The sequence below is a fragment of the Leuciscus leuciscus genome (genome assembly GCF_965113295.1).
Source record: "Leuciscus leuciscus genome assembly, chromosome: 15".
Taxonomy (NCBI): Eukaryota; Metazoa; Chordata; class Actinopteri; order Cypriniformes; family Leuciscidae; genus Leuciscus; species Leuciscus leuciscus.
In genome coordinates this window covers 27,771,688-27,794,353 of record NC_138739.1, presented here as the reverse complement: position 1 = coordinate 27,794,353, position 22,666 = coordinate 27,771,688, and the positions used below count along the sequence as shown (strand labels likewise).

Genomic DNA, 22,666 nt, shown 5'->3' with positions numbered 1-22,666 from the left:
GAATGTCATAATTAAAATGATATAGGCAACCCTCACACTTGCCACCACTGACCAAGGTCAGTTCAGTCCTACGAAAGTATTTTCAAATGAAACTTGCCAAAGAAAATATAAGAAAAAAGTTCCTCATAGACTCTGGAAAGAGTCGACAAGAAACCAGCAAATGCGGTGGTCACAATGCATTTCATTGTAGCCTGCTATTTTTCATAATAGATATACTCAGCCTTTAAAAGATAAGAATCTTACCTTATTCTTTATTTTGTAATCGTGTTTAGTCACAAGGTAAAGCCCTGAGAGTTAATTTACTTAAAGATAACTAGCAGTTAACGCATTTCAAAATACCGCGCGTTCCCCACCGGGGGCGCTATAGCGTAGGAGAAAAAAAAATTAAAACAAATATTTTCTCAGAGACATAGGCATATAGCCTAAGCATATATAAGCAAGAAAAAATCTAAATAAAAAATCCCGAGCAAAGCAGGTATTAGTAGGTATACAAACGAAGCTCTTATAAAACGTCATCATGGAATTTGACTCAATTTATTATATTGTGGCACTCTATTGTATGCATCCGACAAACAATTATTGCGAGGAAATGGAAAATAAGACCAACATGCCATTGTAGTGTGAGGTGTGTAGGTGTAGTAGCAGTAGTAGCCTTAATGACGAAACTGCTCAGCCCACATGTATTAAGCCCCTCCCCCTGTCTACAGGTACATGATCAGGTGCTGTATAGATACAAGGGAATATAACGAAACCTTATTTAAAAACTGAAGGTGCCAGGCCTTGTGAGGCCTCCAATACGGAATTAACTGAGAGTTTTAGTGTTCGTTTTTAAAGGGGACACATTAAGGTACGTGAGTCGAGCGTTTTCTTCCTTCTCTGCTTTGTTGTGTTTATCGATTGTTTGCGTTTGTCTGAGTTTCACTTTTTGCTGAAATGTAAGCTTATTAACTGGAAGTTACGTCGAAACGGTGAATAATTGGCGACATGTGTCACGCACGACTCAGAGTTTATAATAACTTGTAGTTTAGATCATAGGCTAGGCCGCCTACGTGTTTCTGTTCTGCTCCAATAAATATTTGCTTTTCGTATAATGTGTTGCCTGATTGTTTTTGCTAACAGACACTTTTGAACATGTTTCTACAATTTGTTGCTATTTTCTTTAGAAACTAATTTTTGTTTTTAGAAAAGGACATTCAAACTTGTTGACAGCTAAATGTGAATTGTGTGAATGCACTTTTGTCTCGTATTTGTCTCATTCATATTGGAACCGTTAATACTTGTTATTAAGTCTATTCATAAACATTAGCGATAGTCCTCAATTCTGAACCTTTATCTCTATATCCTGAAAATGTGTGATGTCCGATTCGTTCGAATCGTTCTTTTGAATCGGATCTTCGGATCTTTTGATGAATTAACCCATTGAGCCACAAAACCTTTCGGAGCGACTCGTACGCGTAGCAAAATCGTACTAAATCATGACGATTCTCGAGTCAACAGCTGGCTGAACAGAACAGAGAACCGTCCGTCTTTATCCGACTCTTAATTAACTAAGAACTAGTGAGGGACCTCACCTGAGTAAGATTTTTTTATTAAGTGAACGAAGGATATGATTAATGGGCCGAAAACTAAGTCTAATAGCTATAAGTTTACACCATACCGTTTGAAATGAAGCGGTTCTTTGATAGGTTCTTCTGTTCGAAAGAACCGATTCATGAGATCAATTGCAACAGTGCTGCAGCACACTCAGCCTCATCTGGCTTAACTGGTTCTGTCACTCATTTGAGTCAATACGTGCTTTGTAGTTTCGCTGTGGTTTCGAGAAACCGCGTTCCTATATATCCACATTTCTCTTCAATGATGTTATTCTCAAGTCTGTGAGTCAAGGATAGGCCACTAGTTTTGAAAAGCACTTTTGGCTGTTTTTGTGTGGTTTGTAGTAGGCCCATTAATCAATGCAATCCTTTATTTTTCATTGTATGAGTTTTTATGCCCCTAAATTATTAGGTGTGTTGATGTCTTAAGGTTTAAGCCAGACTGCCCAGCTAACAAAAATGTGTTTTGTACATGTTTTGCTAATGTTCCTGTTAAGTCTGGATGTTCAAAACTTTAAGTTTCTTAAATTTTTTGTTGGTTATGCAAATATCAGAGAAAACATTAAGTACATTTGTCATTTTGCAAATGCCATGGGAACGTTATTAAAGACCAGATAACTTTGAATGAACGTCCTATTAATGTTAGCAGAATGTTCGTTCATAACCTTGTAAGCCAAAGTTCTAAGAGTGTATCATGTTAGCTGGATGCGGAGAAACAAATTACATGTTCTTTGTTTCGTAATGTTCTCTGTTATGAAGCAAAACAACAAATGTAATCAGTTGTGAAGAACTGGGCTGGACCACCAGAAAAACCCATGGTCTCCTTGTGAAGGCGTTACTGTTTGAGGGGGCACACCTTAACACAACACCATCTGACATTTGTGCTTTCCTCCTACATTTCCTGTCAAGAGTGTTGGCCTGAGGGTGTGAAAGGATTCCAGTAATTTTGTTACTTCCTAAATTTATATTTGGTGTCACCACAGAGATGAAGTCTACCTCTTTTATGTGGGAATTCCAGCTGTATTCCTCTGAACTTTGTTTTTATTGTTGCTAAGGTGTGAGAGTGGTTTTAGCACGTTGCTATGTGGTTGCTAGGGTGATCTGGGATGTTTCCCTTGTGATATTGTAGCCTCTAGATATGGTTCAGCTCCCACCTTCAATGCAAGTCTCGGATTTTTCGCCTGTAAATCGTATGTTTTTAATGACTTAAAGGGATAGTACACCTTAAACGTTTTACTCACAGTCATGGTGTTCCAGACCTGTGTGATTTTCTTTCTTCTGCGTAACACAAAAGAAGATACATTGAAGAACCAAGCAGTTTTCGTTTCCATTGACTTCCATTAGATATTTCTCAAAATATCTTTTTATGTCACACGGAAGAAAAGTGTTGCAGGGCAGATTACTTGGGTCAGTGCTCGTTTTTAGGTCGGGATCTAATAATTTATTCTAAAATACATTTATTCCATTCGCAAATAATCCTTTAAATGCATATTGCATGTCTATAATTTCTGAATTAAAGTACATTTTTAAATATTTTTGTATTATGAAATAGTTCATATTTTTGGGGCGGCATATCGACAAATATCTGGTGTGACCAACATGCAAAAAAAACAAACAGGAAATGATGTCATAGAGAGGACAAGTCAAGGTCAAGAAGTATCTTAATATGTTTACTTTAAGGCAAAGTTAGTTTAGGTTGTAAAATGTCATGTGGTGTGACCTCAAAATGTAATGATATTTATTAATTAATATGATTTTTATTTATTTTTTTAAATAACTTTTTTTTTTACCAATATTTTAAATTTAAATAATGATTGTTTAATGAATAATGAAACCAGCATGAATATAAGAGTACATTTCAAAGAATTTGGATGTATAGTTTTTTCTTTATTGTGGACAGTGTTGTTATTGTTAACTAATACTAAAACTATTAAAATCGTTTTTTAAAGTTGGAAAAAAGTTAAACATTCTTTAGGAGGCACTTTCAATTGGTTCACTAAAGCTTGGGACTCTTAAGCAATATGTTAGGGAATATCATCTCCAGCTTAGCCTACTTTATTTAACTAATATTACTCAAATTAAAATATATAAAAGCTAAATATAACCTAATAAAATGACAGTAGTACATGACAAAATTACTAAAACTAAAATGAAAACTGATATAAAAAAAATATTTAAAAAAGCTGATTCAATAGTAATAAATACTATAATAGTGAAATGGGCAATTCTATAATGTATGTCACTGACCCACATGCTGAAGTTTAATAGTTATCGTTAGTCTTATAGGCCAATATATGCAGAAACATTCTCTGGGCCAGTGTGCATTAAACATTAACAGACTGAGGTAATGATTGTCAGTGGAACCAAAGTGCCGTGCAAATCAACGTCATTCAGGAACTCGCTTCAGAAAAAAAAAAAAAGAAGCTACTGTTGTGTTTTCTCAGACTCCCAAATGATTGAGGGCATTTTAGGGAGAAAGACATTTTTAAAACCTGGATAAAGAATTGTATATTTAAAGTTAAACACATCTTCCATCCGTCGTTAGTCTTCATAAGGTGGCATCGCCTCAGTGAATGGAGACCTTCCCAGCTAGATATCCCAGTTCCTCCTTAATTCCTTGTGGAAAAATGAATATCAGAAAGCACCAAAGGATTTGTAGACCTAGTGGGTGGGGCTTTCCGTGGGCTCAGGTGGGGGTTTATAATGTACACAGTTTGTTTTGTTTTCTCCCTCATTACCATTCAGTAGGCTAATTCCTGAAGGGACAACTGCTCGTCATGTAGGCCTACATCTTTAAAAAAATTAGATATTATGTTGAAACAGATACTTTGGATACGCCGCTTGGTTTACGTTCCCATTCTAGGTGTTTAGTTCTGTCTTGAAAATGGAAGTGAGATTTAAAGGGACGGTAAGTCCATAAAGTATCTAGTTGTTTATGCTAGTTGTTGAATGTGCTTAACATGAGCTGTCTTAAGTTTACTAAACAGCGTGATGTGTCATTTGAGCCGTGTAATGACAACAGAGACGAGACTGTAAATACTGACTTGCACCTGTTGGACTCGAGTGTGTTGCTGTGAAGTAAAATAGCCTATATTACATACATATTTGTACTATAAATTGGTAAATGGTGTACTTATTTGTATAATTGCAGAAGTCATGTGCTTTGCTCAAGGGCATGGTTGTGATTTTAACCTGTGACCCCAAAGGGATGGGCTAAATCGCACAAAAATGAAAATGATCCCATTTACTCACCCTCAAGCCATCCTACACTGTTAAACATTATGTGATCAATAAGTTATTATTATGTACAACATATGTTTTAACATTGCTTTAACTTATCGAAATAAGTTACTCAATTTCCTACTTCTTTTTTTTTAACAAGTCAGTTTAATGTAATTTAAGTGGAAATTACTTCCACATCTAAGTTAATTGTACTTAAATTTTAAATTTGTATTTTTTTTTTTACAGTGTACGTATGACTTTCTTCTTTCAGCCAAACACAATCGGAGTTATAATAAAAATATCATGGCTCTTCCAAGCTTTATAATGGAAGTGAATGGCACCTTGTTTTTTTGAAGCCCAAAAAAGCGCATCCATCCATTATAAAAGTAATCCATACAGCTCCAGGGGGTTAATAAAGGCCTTCTGAGGGATTTTTGTAATAAAAATATCCATAATTACAACTTTATAAACTGTAATAATCACTGGCCTCCGGTAACGTCGATTTCAATACAGGTAAGTATTACATAGTCTGCCGTTCACTCCCATTATAAAGCTTGGAAGAGCCAGGATGAGGCTGAGTAAATTATGGGATAATTTTCATTTTTTGGAAATTAACTAACCCACAATAAATCACACACAAATGACTCTTTTTTTTTTTTTCGTGGAACACAAAAGGAGATATTTTGAGGAATGTCCTGGCTGCTCTTTTCAGTATAAAGTGAAGGGATCTGGGGGCTGTCGAGCTCCAAAATGACGAAAAAGCATGATTATGAATTCATCACTGCTCACCACCTCTAAAGCCGTCACCCGTCCACTTTGTGTCTGTAGGGCTTTAGAGGTGGTGAGCAGTCAGCAGTGATGAATTCATAATCATAAACTACACTACGGCATAGTCAGCAGTATGTTAGAATAAGTAAGAGTCATATTCCATGAAGGGAGTTCCCTGGAAAAGGGTAGTGCTGATATTTGCATCCCTGGTTTCATCAATATGAGCAACTTCCTTTTTAACCATCATTGTTGTTATCAACAGCAGTCATAGTTTCATTATGTTTCATATCAGAAATCTACGCAATTTCAAAAGTATTACTAAGCTATTTTGTGGAAACCGTGATATATTTGTTCCGTTTTGCTAAGGTCGATCAGCTTTTGCGAACACAGACTCTCTCTGACCTTTGCAGCCAATAAAAACATGGGAAGCATTCCAGGAATTCTCTAGTCCAATAGAAACTGCTCTCAAAGTATGTCATGATGATGGTTGCAGCAGGTCTTTGTTAGGCGACACGTTTGGCTTCAAATCAAATGTGAACAAGTTCAAATAATTCAATGCGAGTGATTAAGCCCTTATTTATTTATTTACAATAAAGATATTAACTTCCATCAACCGTGCTAATTATGAACTTTGGAATCGGGTATGCCCCTTTAAAACCCTTGTACTGATAATGGCTTGACTAGTCAATGTTCGGTTTCACTCAACGAATGTGACTGTCTGCTGAGAGACGCGTGTTGTCGGACTGTTTATTGGTGAGCCGTTGGTGAGGAAGTGTCGGGTATCAGTGTTGTCACGCGCTGGCTCCGCCCCCTTGTACCTGTATGGCAGGAATTCAACAGGTGCGAGCATGTTCAGCTAGAGCCAGAGCTGACAAACAACAGCCGAGAGAGGCCCTCAAAAACTGGCACTTTTCGTCTCAACCGGTTTCCTTTGGTGGTTTGTAAACGTTCTGACATCTTGTTGTTGTTTGCTTGACGTTGCGCTAATAAACGTAACCACTTCTTTATCGTTTCAGAAAACCGACATGGAGGAGATGACGATATGGGAGCAGCACACGGTCACGTTATCGAAAGTAAGTTGCGGATCGAGGGTTTAATTCGCCTTAGCCACACCTTATCTCGCTGTGTACAGGTGTGTCTGAGAACGTGACACCAGGTTTACAGTTTCCCAAACAATTGAAAGTCGAGGCGGATTGAAAGTTTTGTGAGCTATTATGAAAGCTGGAGTTTTTTTTTTTTTTTTTTTTACCTGTCACTGGGACGCACCCGAAATTTTGGAATGTCAAGTTTAGGGTCATGTGGTGCATTTCACCATAGAAATAAAATTGCCTTTATTCTTTAATGAAAGATTTTTATTTATTTTTTTGTCATTTTTTATTTGTTCATTCTTTTTTCTTTTGCCTCATTTAATTACTTTTTCTTTTGTCTTTCATGTTATTTATTTTTGTTTGTTTGTTTTCTTTTCTTTTTGTTGGTTAATTTTTTTGTTTTTTTTTATATTTTTGTTTGTTGTGTTTCTATCTCTTTAGGATTGTTCTTTTTTTTTCTTTTTTTCGTTTGTTCATTCTTTCTTGTGTTTTTGTTTCTTCTTTCGCTATTTTTTTTTTGTTCACTTGTTCTTTTTGGTTGTTCTTTCTCATATTTGTTCATTTGTGTTTTGTGGGTATTTTTGTGTTCATTCTTTTTTTTTGTCTTTTTTTTGTCTCTGTTTTGATCTCATTCTTTAATTTGTTTTCCAATCATTTATTTCTCCTTTTTTCTGTTGTTTTTTTGTCTTTCATTATTTATTTAGCTCTTTCTGTCCTTCTGTCTTTCGCTCTTTCTTTCTTTTTCTTTTGCTCTTTTGTTCTTTCTTTCCTTCGCTCTTTCTTTCTTTTGCTCTTTTGTTCTTCTTTTTTCTCTCTTTCGCTCTTTCTTTTTTCTTTCACTCTCTTTCTTTTGCTCTTTCTGTCTTTTGCTCTCGTTCTTTCTTTTGCTGTTCCTTTCTTTTTTGTTTGTTCTTTGTTTTTATAATTTTTTGTTCATTTCTTATTTTCTCTCGTTCTGAAATTTTTCATTCTTTTTTTCACTTATTTGTTCTGTCATTTTTGTTTGTTCTTTCATTCTTTTTTTGCTCGATCACTCAGTCTTTTGTTTGTTCATTCTTTTCGTTCACAGGATTCCAAGGTCGGCTTCGGTTTTGCGGTCTCAGGTGGGCGAGACAAGCCCAACCCATTAAACGGGGACACAGCAGTGGTGGTCTCTGATGTGCTTCCCAGCGGCCCCGCCATGGGCCGTCTTCAGTGAGTACACGTCCACTTCTCCTGCATTCAGACCCACACTACTTCCTCCCACACATCCTGTGTAATCCTGTCAGACCTGTCAAGGCTGTGTACAAGATGGAAAAACCAACATACTCAAAACATATTTGGCAGATGATTTTTTGTGATAGAGACTCACATGATTCATTGTCCACAGTACCCGAGATCAGATAGCTATGGTGAATGGTGTTTCCATGGACAATGTCACCTCACTCTACACTATTCAAAATCTGAGGAAATGTGGGAAAGTGGCAAACATTGTAAGTAAGAACATTCCCAAAAACATTGCCAGAACAAATATCTAGGTAACATTTTTTCGGTTTAAAACCATTCTTGTTTTGTTCATTTTGTAGACCGTGAAGAGGCCACGCACAATTCAGATCCCTGCGAGCAACAGACCGACTCGTTCTGCCTCACAATCCAACATACTAGATGAGGACGGCCCTCAGAACAGAGGTCAGCGCGGCACTGACACCAGCCGTAACCGACGAACTCGAAGCGTGACACCTGACCGCAACGGTCATGGCCTCCCCATCATGTCCGACTTCAAGAGGCTGCCCAATCAGGATGTGCAGAACAAACCCATCAGAACAACCCTGATCAAGAGAAAACCCACAGATGGTCAGAATCCCATTGCTTTGCATTGAGGATTGAGGAATCATTTGTGGTTCTTGCCAAGATTTCTAAATGTTTCTCTCTGCAGAGTATGGAATGAAGCTGGGGAGCCAGATTTTCATCAAGCACATGACTCCCACCGGTCTGGCTGCCAAAGAGGGCACCCTTCAGGAAGGAGATCTTGTTTTAAAGGTGAGGAGCAGGTTCTTTAGGAACCGTTTCATCGCACTTAGATGTTGTGTAACCTATTTAAAACTTCTTGTATAGATTAACGGCATGACGACGGAAAATCTGTCCCTGCTGGAGACCAAGCACCTGGTGGAGAAGTCTAAAGGGAAACTGACCATGCTGGTGTTGAGGGACGACAGACAGTTCCTGGTCAGCATTCCTGAAGTGGAGGACAGTCCTCAAAACAGCGCGGACGAGAAGAGGGAAGACAGTAGCTCCGAGCTGGAGGGTGAGAGTCGATGTTTTTACAGCTGATCTCGGGTTTTTGGAGTGTTGATATTGACTTTTACATTTTTGCTTGAAGAAATCTCAGACCTGGATTCTGACAACCCCACAAATCGAAAATCCCGTCCAAGAGAACGACGTTCTCGCAGGTGAACACCTCATCTCTGACCTGATTCTCCGACTCTTAGTTAAATGATCTTTGCACTAACAGAGCTCATTGATCCACAGAAATCGTGCCAATCCTGTGTCTAAACCACGCGAATCTCCCCCTTTGCGCTCTACACTCACAAGACCGCCCGCCCAGTTGATGTCCCCTCGCAGAGGTGAGCCTTAGGCCAAGAACTCAATGGGTCTCATTTATGAAACGCAAGTAAAATTGTCATGGCCAAGAGGTTTTGACCCATACTTTGCCCATAGTTGTTTATGCAATTAGCTGACTGATTCTTTGGCCTTGTGCAGTTCCCTCTGAGTCTGAATCGGACCGCAGCAACTCGCCTCCACCGTCAAGACACGACACTCTCGATAACAGAGACCGATACAAGTAAACGTGGCTTCATGTGTATTCAGCTCTGTAATGTATTGTTTTTCATTTGTTTTGGGTTGCACTTTATTTTACAGTACGTGTACTTACAGTGTGCTTGCCTAAGAAAGCACTGGGTAATATAAGGTAACTACATGGGTTAAGGTTAGGTTTAGGTGTAGGTTCAGGGTTAGTACATGGTTATTAACCAGTTATTGTAATTACTTTAATAATTATATAGTATGTACATGGGGAACAGGACTGTAAAATAAAGTGCTACCTTGTGTGTTTTTTTCCAGAAATTGTGATGAAACTGAACTAATAAATGGCTTATAAAATTACTTTATCTCTTTTTGTTTGTTTGTTTGTTTTTCTTATTCTTTGGTTGTTCTCTGTCTATTGGCTTTTTTTTCTTTTTTTCTGTCTGTTTTGCGGTTTTTATTGTTTTTAGTTATATGGATGCATGGATTGCATGTTACTTATTTTATTTTATCTCATTATTTATTTATTTTTTGTGTGGTTTTTTTTTTCAGGATTCTTGCTTATTTTATTTTGTTATTGTTTTTTTTTTTCTGTTTGGGTTGTTTTGTTTTGCTTTTAGTTTCTTTGTGTTTTTTGTTTTGCTGTGGTTTTTTGTGTGTGTGGGTTTTTTTTTTTTTTTTCTGTATTTCTTTTTTTTTTGGTGGGTTTTTGTTTTGCAATTGTGTTTTATCATGCTACTGTTTGTTTAGGTGAGATGCATGGGTCACATGTTTGTCTGTTTCAGGGTTCTCTCTGGGATCTCCACACTGCCAAACCCTCGAGCCTCACCCGTCACCCAGAACTGGAACCCCTCCACTGCCTCACGACCTCGCAGAGGTCTGCCTCAAAATGCGATTTTACCATATTATTTATAAACCAGCTCTGGAATCAAATCACTGAATGATTCAGTAAATGATGCGTACGAACCTTGTAGACAATTGAATCTCTATAGTTTAACGACTGTTTGTTTTGTGTTATCAGCTGTTTCTGAGTCCGATTCAGACCGGAGCGCCTCTCCGCCCCCCAGACATGAGAGTCCCAGACCTGTAAATAACTCCAGATACAAGTATGAGTCCACATCATGAGCATCAAACACCAAATGCAAATACAATGCACATTTTCGTCGTTGAATTGTCTGAAAGACCGTCTTAAAGGTTTAGTTCACCCAAAAATGAAAATTCTGTCAATAATTACTCATCCTCATGTCTTTCCAAACCCAAAAGACTATCGTTCATCTTCGGAACCCAAATGAAGATCTTTTTGATGAAATCTGAGAGCTTACGGAGTCTACACAACTACCACTTTGATGCTTTAAAAGTTCATAAAGAGATCATAAAATTTAATCTATATGAATTGAGCGGTTTAGTCCAAATTTTCTATAGAGACTCGATCACTTTATATGTTGAACAGATTGAATTTAGGCTTGAGGATGACTGAGTAATGACAGAATATTCATTTTTGGGTGAGGAACTATCCATTTAAGTATGGTTGTAAATTATTATTCCCAACATGTTCCGAATAATGTTCTTAAAGTTCGAGAACGTGCAGTACGTAAAGTTCTTTTCACTTCATAGGTTTTCAATAATGTATCTAGAAATATCTCCATTGCCTCTTCTCTTCTCCCAGGGTGCTTCCCGATCTCCCTCCTCCAGGAATGAAGTCATCCTCTATTAGCACGTCTCAGGATTTCCCCCGCCGCATGGCCTCCCCTTACAGGCCTCCACCCAGAGGTGATTTTTCACCCCCTACGGCACTTAATTTTCAGTTCTGTATGCCATTTTAATAGACTCATTCAAGAGCATGTCTTTCCCACACAGCTGCATCAGAGTCCGAATCGGACGATAGTACCGGACCTCGCAGACAGGGGACTCCAGCCAGCCAGGAGTCCCGCAATAGATACAGGTACACATGAGGGACGCCTCACTGCCACTTTTAACGCAACTCGCACCGGACTCTTTCAGTAGGGCCAGTCATCTGCCTGTACACGATGAGATAAAAGTTGATTCTGTTGTTTTTCATTTATTTGCTTTGTTATTTTTTTGTGTTGCATTATGTTGCTTGTATGCATTCATGTATTTTTCTTTCATTGTGATATCTGAAAATGTGATATGTGTTCTTTTAAAATAAAAGACCGAATCAACCTGAGTTTTCTCCTGTACTATGTTGATTTGTGGCTCTTGAAAAGGAAATATTGCTCCTAAGACCTAGATAGCATCTTGTATCCAACATCTGAATTCATAAGTATACAATCAAATTATCCACATAATACAATAAACAGCATTTATACACACATTATGTAAGATTTTAATTGTTATTTCATTCTCAACAACCAGTGGTGTAATGGAGATGGAGGTATCATAGATATGGATCTAATGATCTTTTTGATACGTTTAGTTTAGTACTTTCTGCTTGTCCATATGAATTATAGATTTTTGGGACTTATAATTGACCCTATAATCAGTTATGGATAGTCCACCCCTTTCAGTGAGAGAGAAACCCCCAGAAACCCTGAGGTGAATATCTCCCTCAATGATTTCACATTAGTTCCCACTCTCCTCATGGACAAGCATCATTTAATATCCCCTCATCCTCCTTTTTCCCATCCTCTCTCACCCTCCCATCTGCCCTCTTTCTCTTGCAGGGCGACCCCAGCGGTCACGGCAGTCCCTGTAATGGAACCCCCAAAATGGGCGAAACCCTCAACGCCTGTACAGAGAGGTACGAGCAAATCGTGAAGGGAATAGTCAAGGTTAAATGTAAAAAAATTATGCAATGACAATATTTTTTCTTAATACTTAGAAAAATATTTTAAAATATGAATGTCATTTAAATGAAATATTAAACATTATTTTCTATAGTAATAGCAATAGTAAAGTGTGCATTGCTGTAAGTTCTGTAATTACACATCATTTACACATACATTTTCCATAATATATAAATAATAAATATTGATGGCATAAATATTTTAACTTCGAAAATATTTTTAAATATGAATTCTTAATTTCAATTAAACATTTGAAGTGTACACTGTTACACATTATTTTCCAAATATGAATGTGTAAATTACTGTAAATTTTGTAATTGCATATTAATATTTATAAATGAATTTTCCGTAATATATAAATATTATATATTGATGACATGAAAAAAAAAATTCTGTCAGTTTCTTTTACCTTGTCCCTCAATCTTAAGTATGAAAAATATTTTTAGATATTAATGTGTATATATTAAATATTAAATATGTAAATATCCATGTGTAAATGATTGTTATTAACTATGTTAATAACTGTACATTTTGTTATTGTTCATGCACATTTTACATGATATATAAATAATAAATATTGATGGCATGAAAATAATTTTTCTTCATACCTCAATCTTAACCGAATTTTTTTTTATATATTTAATAAATTATTTAAATTAAATATTTAAAGTGTAATTTATTACACATTATTTTCTAAATATTAATGTGAAAATTACTGTAAATTCTGTAATTACATATTCATATTTGCACATTATTTTTCTGAAATATATCAATATTATATATTGATGGCATGTAAAATAGTTTTTTCTGTCTTTTTTTTTTTGTACCTAAATGTTAAGTTTAAATATTTAAATATCCATGTGTACATGATTGTTACGCAAATATTTCATAAAATATAAATAATAAATATTGATGGCATGAAAATAATTTGACATTTTTGTAAGTATGAAAGATATTTTTAACATTAATGTATACATATTTAAATATCAGTGAATTAAATTACTGTGAATTCTATCATTTTTCATACACATTACAAACTATTTACACATTAATTTTTCATAGAAGTCATATGAAGTATTTTTGTGAAGTAATATTTTTATGAAGTAATATGTCATTTAGCTATTACACTTTTAAATTACACTCTTTGCATTTTAAATTCACTGCCTTTGAGTTATTAGCAACCCATAATGGTCTCTAATTTGCATATTTAATCAGCTCCTTCAGAATCCGAGTCGGATGCAAGTTACAACACTCCTCCGAGATCACAGTCTCCAGTCAGTAAAAACTCGAGAATCAGACAAGGGTAAGATATACTAATGCTGTTTTATTTGTTTTGGATTATTATTTTGCATATAAAGGTGACCACTATTTTCATTATTGTTTCGTCTCAGAGCTGAAATGCAAGTGCCAATCATCAACAACCGACAAGATACCCCACTCAGATCCGCTCCTGCCAGACCACCACCCGAATGTATGTATAATACACTTATTACATGAGTGTCTGAGTGGTCGTTAGAGAGAGATGCCATTCATATTGCCATATGAATGAATGTACATCTTTCTTTGGCCTTTGTAATGTTGTTTTGGTTGATTCGCCAGATTCCTCTGAATCAGAAAGGGCCCCGTCACCTCTCAGGAGATCTGACAGTCCCAGCCACAACAGCGATCACAGGTTCAGAACGCCTCCTATGATCTATATTTATCTAATCCACACTTAAGATAGCAGATTATGTCATAGTGAAGGTCAGCAAACACTTTGGTTGCAACCAAACAATTCCTCAAGACATTGGATGCGGTCATAGTCGCTTATTGTGTGAATTTGAATATCGACTCTTTCTTTCAGTTTCCCACATGCTAATGGAACTCTCCGCTCCAACATATCCATTCCCAACCACACCACGTTGAAATGTGAGTACCATTAGTCCAAAAGCACACCCATAATGCATTGTGACTGTCGGGTACTTAATTGTAACTGTTTTATCTCAGCGAAACCTGTCGAGGAGCCACTTTATTCACTTCCACCAGATGCAGTGCCAACACCAAACCTGGGGTGAGAAATGTAGTTTCTCTGTATGCAGATATATATGGTTTCAGGTTCACATGTGTGTCATATTTCACCCCAAAATTAAATTGGGGAAAAATATGTATTTTTTACATTTTCACATTTTCTTCACAACAATGTTAAAGCAGAAAGACAAAACAACAATTTCTACAATGATGTATAAATACTTTATATTTAATTGATTATATATATATATATATATATATATTTTATGACATTCTTTTTTTATTTATAATTCATTTAAAATAAGCATAAATTTAAAATTACAACAAATATTACCATGGTGTATAGAGATACTTTAATTTAAAATATTTAACCGTTTTATATTTATAATTAATTTAAAGACATTCAAAAAATAATAAACGTGATGTACATTCATATTTACATTCCTTTTATTATTTTAATAATATCAATATTTATAGTTAAATATAATTTGAATAAGCATGAATGATTTAAATTATAAAAAATTATTATTTAAAATTTGTTTTTATTATGTAAAATATTTACATTTATTATATTTTGTTTTTAATATGTATAATTAATTTAAATAAGCATCAATTAAAAACATATCATTTTTTTATATCAGGTACAGCTCGGACCAGAACCACATCAGCTTTGTGAAGGAGGGCAACGTTGGGTTGAGGCTGGTGGGAGGAAATGATGTTGGCATCTTTGTTGGTGGTGTCCAGCCCAACAGTCCAGCCCAGAGGCAAGGCATGACCGAGGGTGATCAGATACTGGAGGTAGGACCAAAGAACCATGTATACACATGATCAAACCTTTCAGCTAGATTCTCCATTCTTTAAGAGTCTTTTTTTGGTATTTTGGTAGGTAAACGGTGTAGACTTTAACCACTATACCAGAGAGGAGGCAGCTATGTACCTCATGAACATCCACACTGGGGAACGAATCGATATTCGGACTCAGAACAAAATGGACAGTGAGTGCCTTCATGTCCAGACCTTAGGATGTCACCTGTGACCAATCCTTTGCAGTATTCCAAACAAAAAAGTCAAATTAGGGAAGTAAAATGGATTACGAATGCCATTTCCAAATTAATTTCTGCTCTTGCCCTCTTAGTCTACAAGAAGATCTTGAAGTCCAGCCTCGGTGACTCTTTCTACATCCGTACACACTTTGACCATGTGGCTGAGAGCAGTCTCGGCTTGAGCTTTACCAGAGGTGAGGTGTTCAGAGTGGTGGACACTATGTATCACGGGAAGCTGGGAAACTGGCTAGCTGTGCGCATGGGCAATGATCTACACGAACTGGACAAAGGCACCATTCCTAACCAGACCAGGTTTGTTAAATTGCTACTTTTAAAGTCTTCAATCCATAGATATGGTTAGTTTGTTTGCTTGTTAAGTTAAGTATGTTACATTATAGTTCCTACATGTACTGACTCTCTCTATTTTAGGGCTGAAACTCTGGCCAATTTAGAGCAGGCACAGAGAATAAGTGCGGCCGAGCGCCAAGCCTCCGGCCCCAGAGCCGAATTCTGGAAGCTACGGGGCTTAAGAGGGGCCAAAAAGAATACCAGAAGAACCCGCGATGACCTCCTACAGTTAACGATTCAGGGCAAATTTCCAGCATATGAGAAGGTCCTGCTGAGAGAGGGTTAGTATTTTGTTTAGTTTTTTTTATTCAACTGTGACATTTTTAATGTCATGTACCTTAACAGCGATAGTGGACTATTCCTAATGGAGTTTATGGTTGTAACATGCGTTTGTTTGCTCATATGCAGCCAATTTCAAACGGCCAATTGTCATTTTGGGTCCTCTGAACGACATCGCAAATGAGAAGCTGGCCCGAGAGTTGCCTGATGAATTTGAAGTTGCAGGTATGAAAAATTGGATTCAGGTTTTGAGAGAATTTTTCAGTTGAAATTTCTTCACTGTCAAATATTGAATATTCCATTTTATTGGCTTGTAGAAATGGTTGCCAGGAGTGGAAGTGAAAGTTCATCCAGTGTCATAAAACTGGACACAGTTAGGCGGATAGCAGAGCTGGTAACCTTTTCTTATGATATATAATTAATGCTGTCAGTATAAGCCAATATGACCTCAACCAAACACCAACTAGTTTTCAGCCAACAAAGTATCTTGTTTTCACTTGCAGGACAAGCATCCCCTGCTAGATATTACACCAACTGCAGTAGAAAGATTGAATTACATCCAGTACCATCCCATGGTGCTCTTCTTGGATCCTCATAATCGGAAGGACGTGAAGGCCATGAGGCAAAAATACATGCCAGGCTCCAACAAGAGCTCTCGTCGTCTCTACGCTCAGGCCTTAAAGCTAAGGAAACACTATAGCCATCTATTTTCTGGTAAACCCTTCAAAGCCTGTCTTCAAAGTGTATATTCTCTGCTTAAATCATTTCTGAAAACGCTTTCAGAAGCTTTTCATGTGCTCTGAAAGGCAATCTCTGGTTTTTCTGTCTCCTTAACAGCACGCATTGATCTTGAGCCTAATACAAATATGTGGTATGACATTTTGAAAGACAAGATTCGGCAGCAGCAGTCTAAACCCGTCTGGGTTTCAGAAGTAGCGGTAAGAGCCCTAGAGTTTTATAATGATACGCTCACGTCTTGTCGAATTAACGTAATTACGAGTTTTGTCTTTGCTGAACTCTTTGGAAACTCAAAACTTTATGAAAGCTCCAACTTGACCATGGGCACATCATGCAAAAAACCAACAGCTATGAAAGAAATCTCTGCGATAATTCTGACAAGACGTGAATTTAGGATTGGTGGAGAACCTACATGTCATACTTTAATTGGTTAATGAGAACTTGGTCTGTGTCTAGTTGGAGGGAGGCGCCGACGAGGAGCTTGATGCATTGAACCGTGCAAACAACTCTGACTACCTTAGTGGTGCCAGTGACTACGAGGACACTGACGGTGAGCCCTTCACAGATGGCGAAGCCTACACTGACAATGAGGACCTGGAAGAGCAAACACAAGGCATCGCCAGACACCGCAGCAGTGCACTTGCCCGCTCCTCGGAGCCCGCCACTGGGCAGAATACTAGTCCTGAACCTTCCTACCACCTAGAGCCATACCTGGAGGAAGAATCCGAGTACACTCTACCTCCCGGTGAAGTACCTCCTATCCTCCACGTTCCAGAACCTCGTTCTCCACGCGGTGTCACTGGCTTTCACCAACAAGAAGACGATGTCCCCTCGCAGCGCAGCTTCACGGATTCAGACTTCAGCACCGGTGACATGGCCGCACCACCGGCACCTTCTGATGTGCCGCCCAACTTCAGGGCACCAGATCCCAAAGAACTCCAATCACAGACCCCTCCACTTTCAGTCATAGAGGAGAAACTACAACAGGTACCATATATATCTAATAACCATGTCACTGACCAATTGACAACATGATTTATTCAATTAGGACATGTTCTTTAATAGGACCAATCTTCACCTAACCATACAGTACCTCTAAATGCAGAGGGAAATAATAGGTTTCTAATGTTCTTCATGCCACTGATTCTAGAGGTAACCCAAACCTTGAACTTAAAATCTAATTGGTTGATTGATCCACTGAATTACAGTTTGAGTAGCACAACATACTTTAGTCAAATAGGACATCTTCATCCTTAGTAGGTAACTTACCCTAACCATAACCTACCTTTTAAAAACAGAGTGAAATAAGTTGATAATGTTCTTCACACCACTGATCCCAGAGGTAACTGACTGTAAAACTTGATTAGTTGATGTATCCACCTTAAGTAAAGTTAGAGTACCGCATCAAGTCCTTGAGCCTAAAATCTGACCCTATCTGATCCACTAATATCACAGTTTGAGTAGCATGGCATGATTTAGTCAAGTATGATATTTTATTGGATCTACATCCTTAGCAGGACCAATAATGGCCAAACTTACTCTAACCAAAACCTACTTATAAAAGCAGAGAGAAATTTTTTTTTGATAATGTTCTTCATCCCACTGATCCCAGGGGTAACTCTGACCATAAAATCAGATTTTTTGATGAATCCACCTTAAATAAAATTTGAGTAGCACATCATTGGATTTTGCCAAGTAAGACATGTTCCTGGAACAGCATTCCTCTCTGAATATTTAGCCCGGCCCTATCCCTACCTATAAACCTAACTCTACCCATTACTTATCCCTAAAATCAGATGAAAATAATAGGTGAAAAACACTGATGTAGAAAGCCTAACGCCGCCTTCACACTGGCAGTTGAAATCAGCTCCGATACAGCTACGAAACGACCGGAAGTCATTCATTTCCTATGGAGATTTGCAGACCGCATGCGAATGGGTCCGAAGCGGGTCCGAACGAGTGCGGTGCGAAAAAAATCGTGTCCGTTGGTCATCCGGATGCGTTCAAAAAATTGAACTCTTGCGAAAGGCTACGGACGGTTCCTATCCGACAATTCCAGCGGAAGTTAGCGTTGCTATGGAACTGATAAACAAACCTGAATTCTTAACTTTTAATAATGATTTTATAACGATAAGTTGTCATGTCATTTTTTTATTTTCATGATTTTCTAATGTTATTAGAGCAGTTAATACAATTAAAAGCCCTATATACCACTATATCACATTTAGCCGACCTGACATGTCAACGTCCTGGGGAACTTTCCTCCACGCAGCGGCAGCAGCCTTCCGATTAATGTCTCTATAACCCTCATCAGAGAGATCATACAGAATTGTACATTCTGACACTGACAAAATCAACCGTTAATCTCTCCGCCATTTTTGTTCTACTCGCTTCCGAAGCTTTTCAACGGTGTAGTACGACGTCCGCTGGGGGCGTATTGCGTATTACGGAGCTGATTTCAACTGCCAGTGTGAAGGCGGCGTAACCCTGGTTGTAAGCCTAAACTTGACATAAACTGTAAACTTTTAAAGTTACCAAATCTGATTGGTTGGTTGGAATGTTGTTCAAGGATCAACAAAGATGTTGATTCAGGAACATGTTGCACTTGGTGAAATCACATTCACCTAATCCCAGAGGTAATCCTGACCCTAAAATGTGGTTGATTGGTAATTCCGGTTTGAGTGGTACAGCATGATTGAATCAAGTTGTTTATGTTTCTGGATCTACATCCTTAGTAGAACCAACAAAAGACAAATCCTTTACCCTTACCATAGCCTACCCTAAATCTTACTGTAGGACTTAAAAAGATGGTGATACAGGAACATGTCCTACCTTAAGTCATGTTGAGGTATTTGATTATGTTTAATATTAGGCATCTCAAAATACTCTATGGAGCTATTCATCATTTTGTGTGTTGTTGTTTTAGGCCCGTATGGCAGAACCAGAAAGGAAACCTTCCCCTTCATTTGTAGTGTAAGTATTTCTATTTGATCTGTCAACTTGTGCTTGATGAAGAAAAAGTTCTGTATCAATTTATTTTTCATTTTAAAATGCATTTAATAAATCTTTTCTTTTAGATTGGCACATCACGAAGCCATGCAAATCCGGAGAACACAAATCCGAGGAAGTGACAGTGACAGCGATGAAAACGCCAGAGATGATGATGATTTTGGTATTGATGATGAAACTGATGACATTGAATGGGGACCTGCCACAGAGCTGTAATGTACACGGATTGTACTAACATCACAAACAGGCACATGGACCACTCATGTCTTATTCTGGACCTGTACATTTACACAACCAAACAGGAAATAACTTTTGTGTGTGTGTGTGTGTGTGTGTTTTTTATCAAGTGTTCTTATGGACTTGTTATAGATAACTAGTCTTGGATTTATTTTAAAGATTTGTTTCCAGAATTGCTTCCTTTTTCTGGGTTTTGTTGTTGTAACGGATATGCTGAGGTCTTCCTCAGGATTATTTCCAAAAGAAATATTACCAGTTGTAATAAAGACCATTTGGGTATGTTTTACCCTTTTCAGTAACTCGCTATGTATTATATTATTAATGTTTTTTTTGTAATAAATGGAACAAACCATTTAAGCCCAAATGATGAATAGTGTTGGAGATTGTACTGAAATTGATCTAACAATTTTCTGCCGTTCATCTTACTCAACCTGCTTAAAAGGTGAAGTGCTACATTTCCTCTAGCTGAATCAAATGGAATTGCAACAATACAAACTTTTTTTTAAAGTAGGTTCTTTGAACATTCCCCGAACTCCCACTGAGCAAACAAATCGATAACCCTTACCCAAACACACACAACATTGTTTGAGATCATGTTGCTTTTCTAGGTTGGTCGGGATGCTCAAAAGTGGTTACAGTTTTGCAATATTTTGAAAGTGCCACAGTGATACAGATTTGGGTGAAATCAACCTACAAATTATATTTATAGAGTTATAATAGATTTGTTCAGTCAATTTTGTAGACAAACTAGAAGGCTAAATCATGAGTTCCCTCCTAAGGCGTCTCAATCAGCTCCCTAGTTTTAGCTCCACACGATTTAAGCGCTGTCTCAATCACAAAATCCTTCCAGTGCACTGGAATGTTTCCTTTTTTTATCTCACAATGCAGTGCAAAATCAACAACTACTCTCACTATGGCTGTGTCCCAATTCAAAGTCTGCATCCTTCGAAGGCCGCAAAGGTTGGACTGAGCATTGTTAAATGGGATGATCTAGAGACAGTTCTTGTAGTCAAGCACTTGTGACAGCTGCCGTTGACGAGTGACAGTAACGTTTGTACTGGCCTTTTTTGAAGGTTATACTGTATTAAACTGTCTGAAAACAAAACGGGGTTCACAAACCATCTAAATGTGTTCACCCCGGTCCATTTCTGTATATAATAAAGAGTATAAACTATATAATTGCGTCTTAGTAAGATATGTCAACATTTGAACCTCTTTAAAGTATTTTTTATTTGTATCAGATATTTGAGTAAGTTGAAACCCAATACTTACGTTTAAAAGTGTAATTTGGCAATTTCTCTAAAAAAAAAATCCTGTCGTCACAAGCGCGCAATGAATTCTGGGGAAGGCAAGGCAGTGAAGGATACATCTGTTGTATCCTTCATTTCACAGGAAACGGAAGGACGCATTTGGAGGCCACGTTTGAAGGAGCCTTCTCGTTGGGACAGCCTTCGTTGTGCCGCGGTGACGCAATCAGCCTTCGAAGGATGCAGCCTCTGAATTGGGACACAGCTAATGATCCCTTAACAGAATGTCACATTTTCTGAAGCGCGAAACAAAAAACACACAAGCCAACTCAATACATATCATGTCATGTGACCGTTATTAAAAGACAAACAGCTATTTAATTACATGCTATATAAACAAACATGGCTAGACAGTGGTGAACATTCCAGTTATTCATATTTAATTTATAGCTGAAATGTTGCAGGGATATGTAACAATCGAAATTTGTAAAAAAAAATCATCCACTGACTTGGCATTCCAAATCTTACCAACAGTAACGATATCTTGTATTTTTGCTATTGGTTGGCTTTAGTTGATTTATTTGCATACTGAATTCTGATTGGCCTTGCATCGCAAAGATTGTTATGCTCTTGTCTTTTCAAGACACGTGCAAGAACCCTAAATGGGCAGGTTTAGGTTTATTTATAATGTAGTAGTCGGGGGACAAGATGCTTCAGGTTCTAGAGCATTTGATTGGACAGGAAAAGCTGAAGTGCAGCATGATGTCATCAAAATCATTGATCTATAGTGGCAGAAGTGAGAGTTTTGAATGTTTATATCTTCTAAAGTCAAATTTTGTCATTGTCTGCATCCGAAATCGCATAATTTCCTATATAGTAAACAAAAAACAGTATGTGACACTGACACAAGAAGTATGTCCGAATTCACAGTAGCTTACATTCAAGTTATTCACACTACTAGAACGTAGGCCTATTTTTTTAGCGGTCGTGAAGTAATTACTTATTCAAAATAAGTAGGCTACCTTTAAGAGAGCTTTGCGATTTTGGACGCAACCATTGAAGCCCTGGCTTATAGATTACAGTAAGGCTAACCTATTCATACTAAAAGCCAAAAAACTTCATTTTGATTTCATGGCGACTTTATAACACTATTCTTTTAACAGTTTATTTCATTTAAATTAAACGAAAGTAGTTAAAATCAGATCTTTTGTCATGCAAAAAGACTTCAAGAAGTGTTCTGTCATGAAAGTGGGCGGTGTTTTATTACTTAATTAAACCACCGCAGGTGACAGACATTAACGACGAACTGTGGATCGGTTGGCCAAATCTTGTCTTTGCGAGTTAAAATGAGGAAAATCGCAGCGTAAACGCTGTTTGTTAGTCTCAACAAGCATGCATAATGTTATCCATCCCACATGTTTCTACACAGCAACTCAGTTTCACTTGTCAAAGGGAGTGAAAAAACACAAAAGCGGATGCGCCTCAGACTGTTCTGATGTGTGA

General features: G+C 37.4%; 1 protein-coding gene across 3 annotated transcripts; it reads left to right on the top strand.

The window, feature by feature from the left end:
- The first annotated feature begins 697 nt into the window (after positions 1-697).
- tjp3 (tight junction protein 3) lies at positions 698-20,280 on the top strand. 3 transcript variants are annotated; one of them, XM_082138815.1, is made up of 31 exons: positions 698-847; positions 6,599-6,655; positions 7,740-7,864; positions 8,040-8,142; positions 8,236-8,503; positions 8,586-8,689; positions 8,765-8,954; positions 9,030-9,099; positions 9,179-9,273; positions 9,410-9,491; positions 10,237-10,328; positions 10,473-10,557; positions 11,118-11,221; positions 11,309-11,393; positions 12,133-12,209; positions 13,471-13,558; positions 13,647-13,726; positions 13,855-13,927; positions 14,099-14,163; positions 14,242-14,305; positions 14,904-15,060; positions 15,149-15,257; positions 15,398-15,617; positions 15,735-15,934; positions 16,062-16,157; positions 16,250-16,326; positions 16,436-16,646; positions 16,770-16,870; positions 17,127-17,657; positions 19,597-19,643; positions 19,748-20,280. In XM_082138815.1, the coding sequence occupies exons 2-31, from the start codon at positions 6,608-6,610 to the stop codon at positions 19,893-19,895; spliced, it is 3,795 nt and encodes a 1,264-aa protein (XP_081994941.1). In that variant the 5' UTR covers positions 698-847; positions 6,599-6,607; the 3' UTR covers positions 19,896-20,280. The 3 variants fall into 3 exon arrangements, with proteins under 3 accessions (XP_081994941.1, XP_081994939.1, XP_081994940.1); XM_082138813.1 differs by lacking the exon at positions 698-847 and adding an exon at positions 4,333-4,500; XM_082138814.1 differs by lacking the exon at positions 698-847 and adding an exon at positions 5,724-6,519.
- The last annotated feature ends 2,386 nt before the right edge of the window (positions 20,281-22,666 follow it).

Coding starts and splice junctions, on each gene's coding strand:
- tjp3 (XM_082138813.1), top strand. CDS start 4,477: ATGGAAGTGAGATTTAAAGGGACG. Junction 9,274..9,409: donor GTTGATGTCCCCTCGCAGAG/GTGAGCCTTAGG, acceptor GGCCTTGTGCAG/TTCCCTCTGAGTCTGAATCG. Junction 15,935..16,061: donor GAAGGTCCTGCTGAGAGAGG/GTTAGTATTTTG, acceptor GCTCATATGCAG/CCAATTTCAAACGGCCAATT.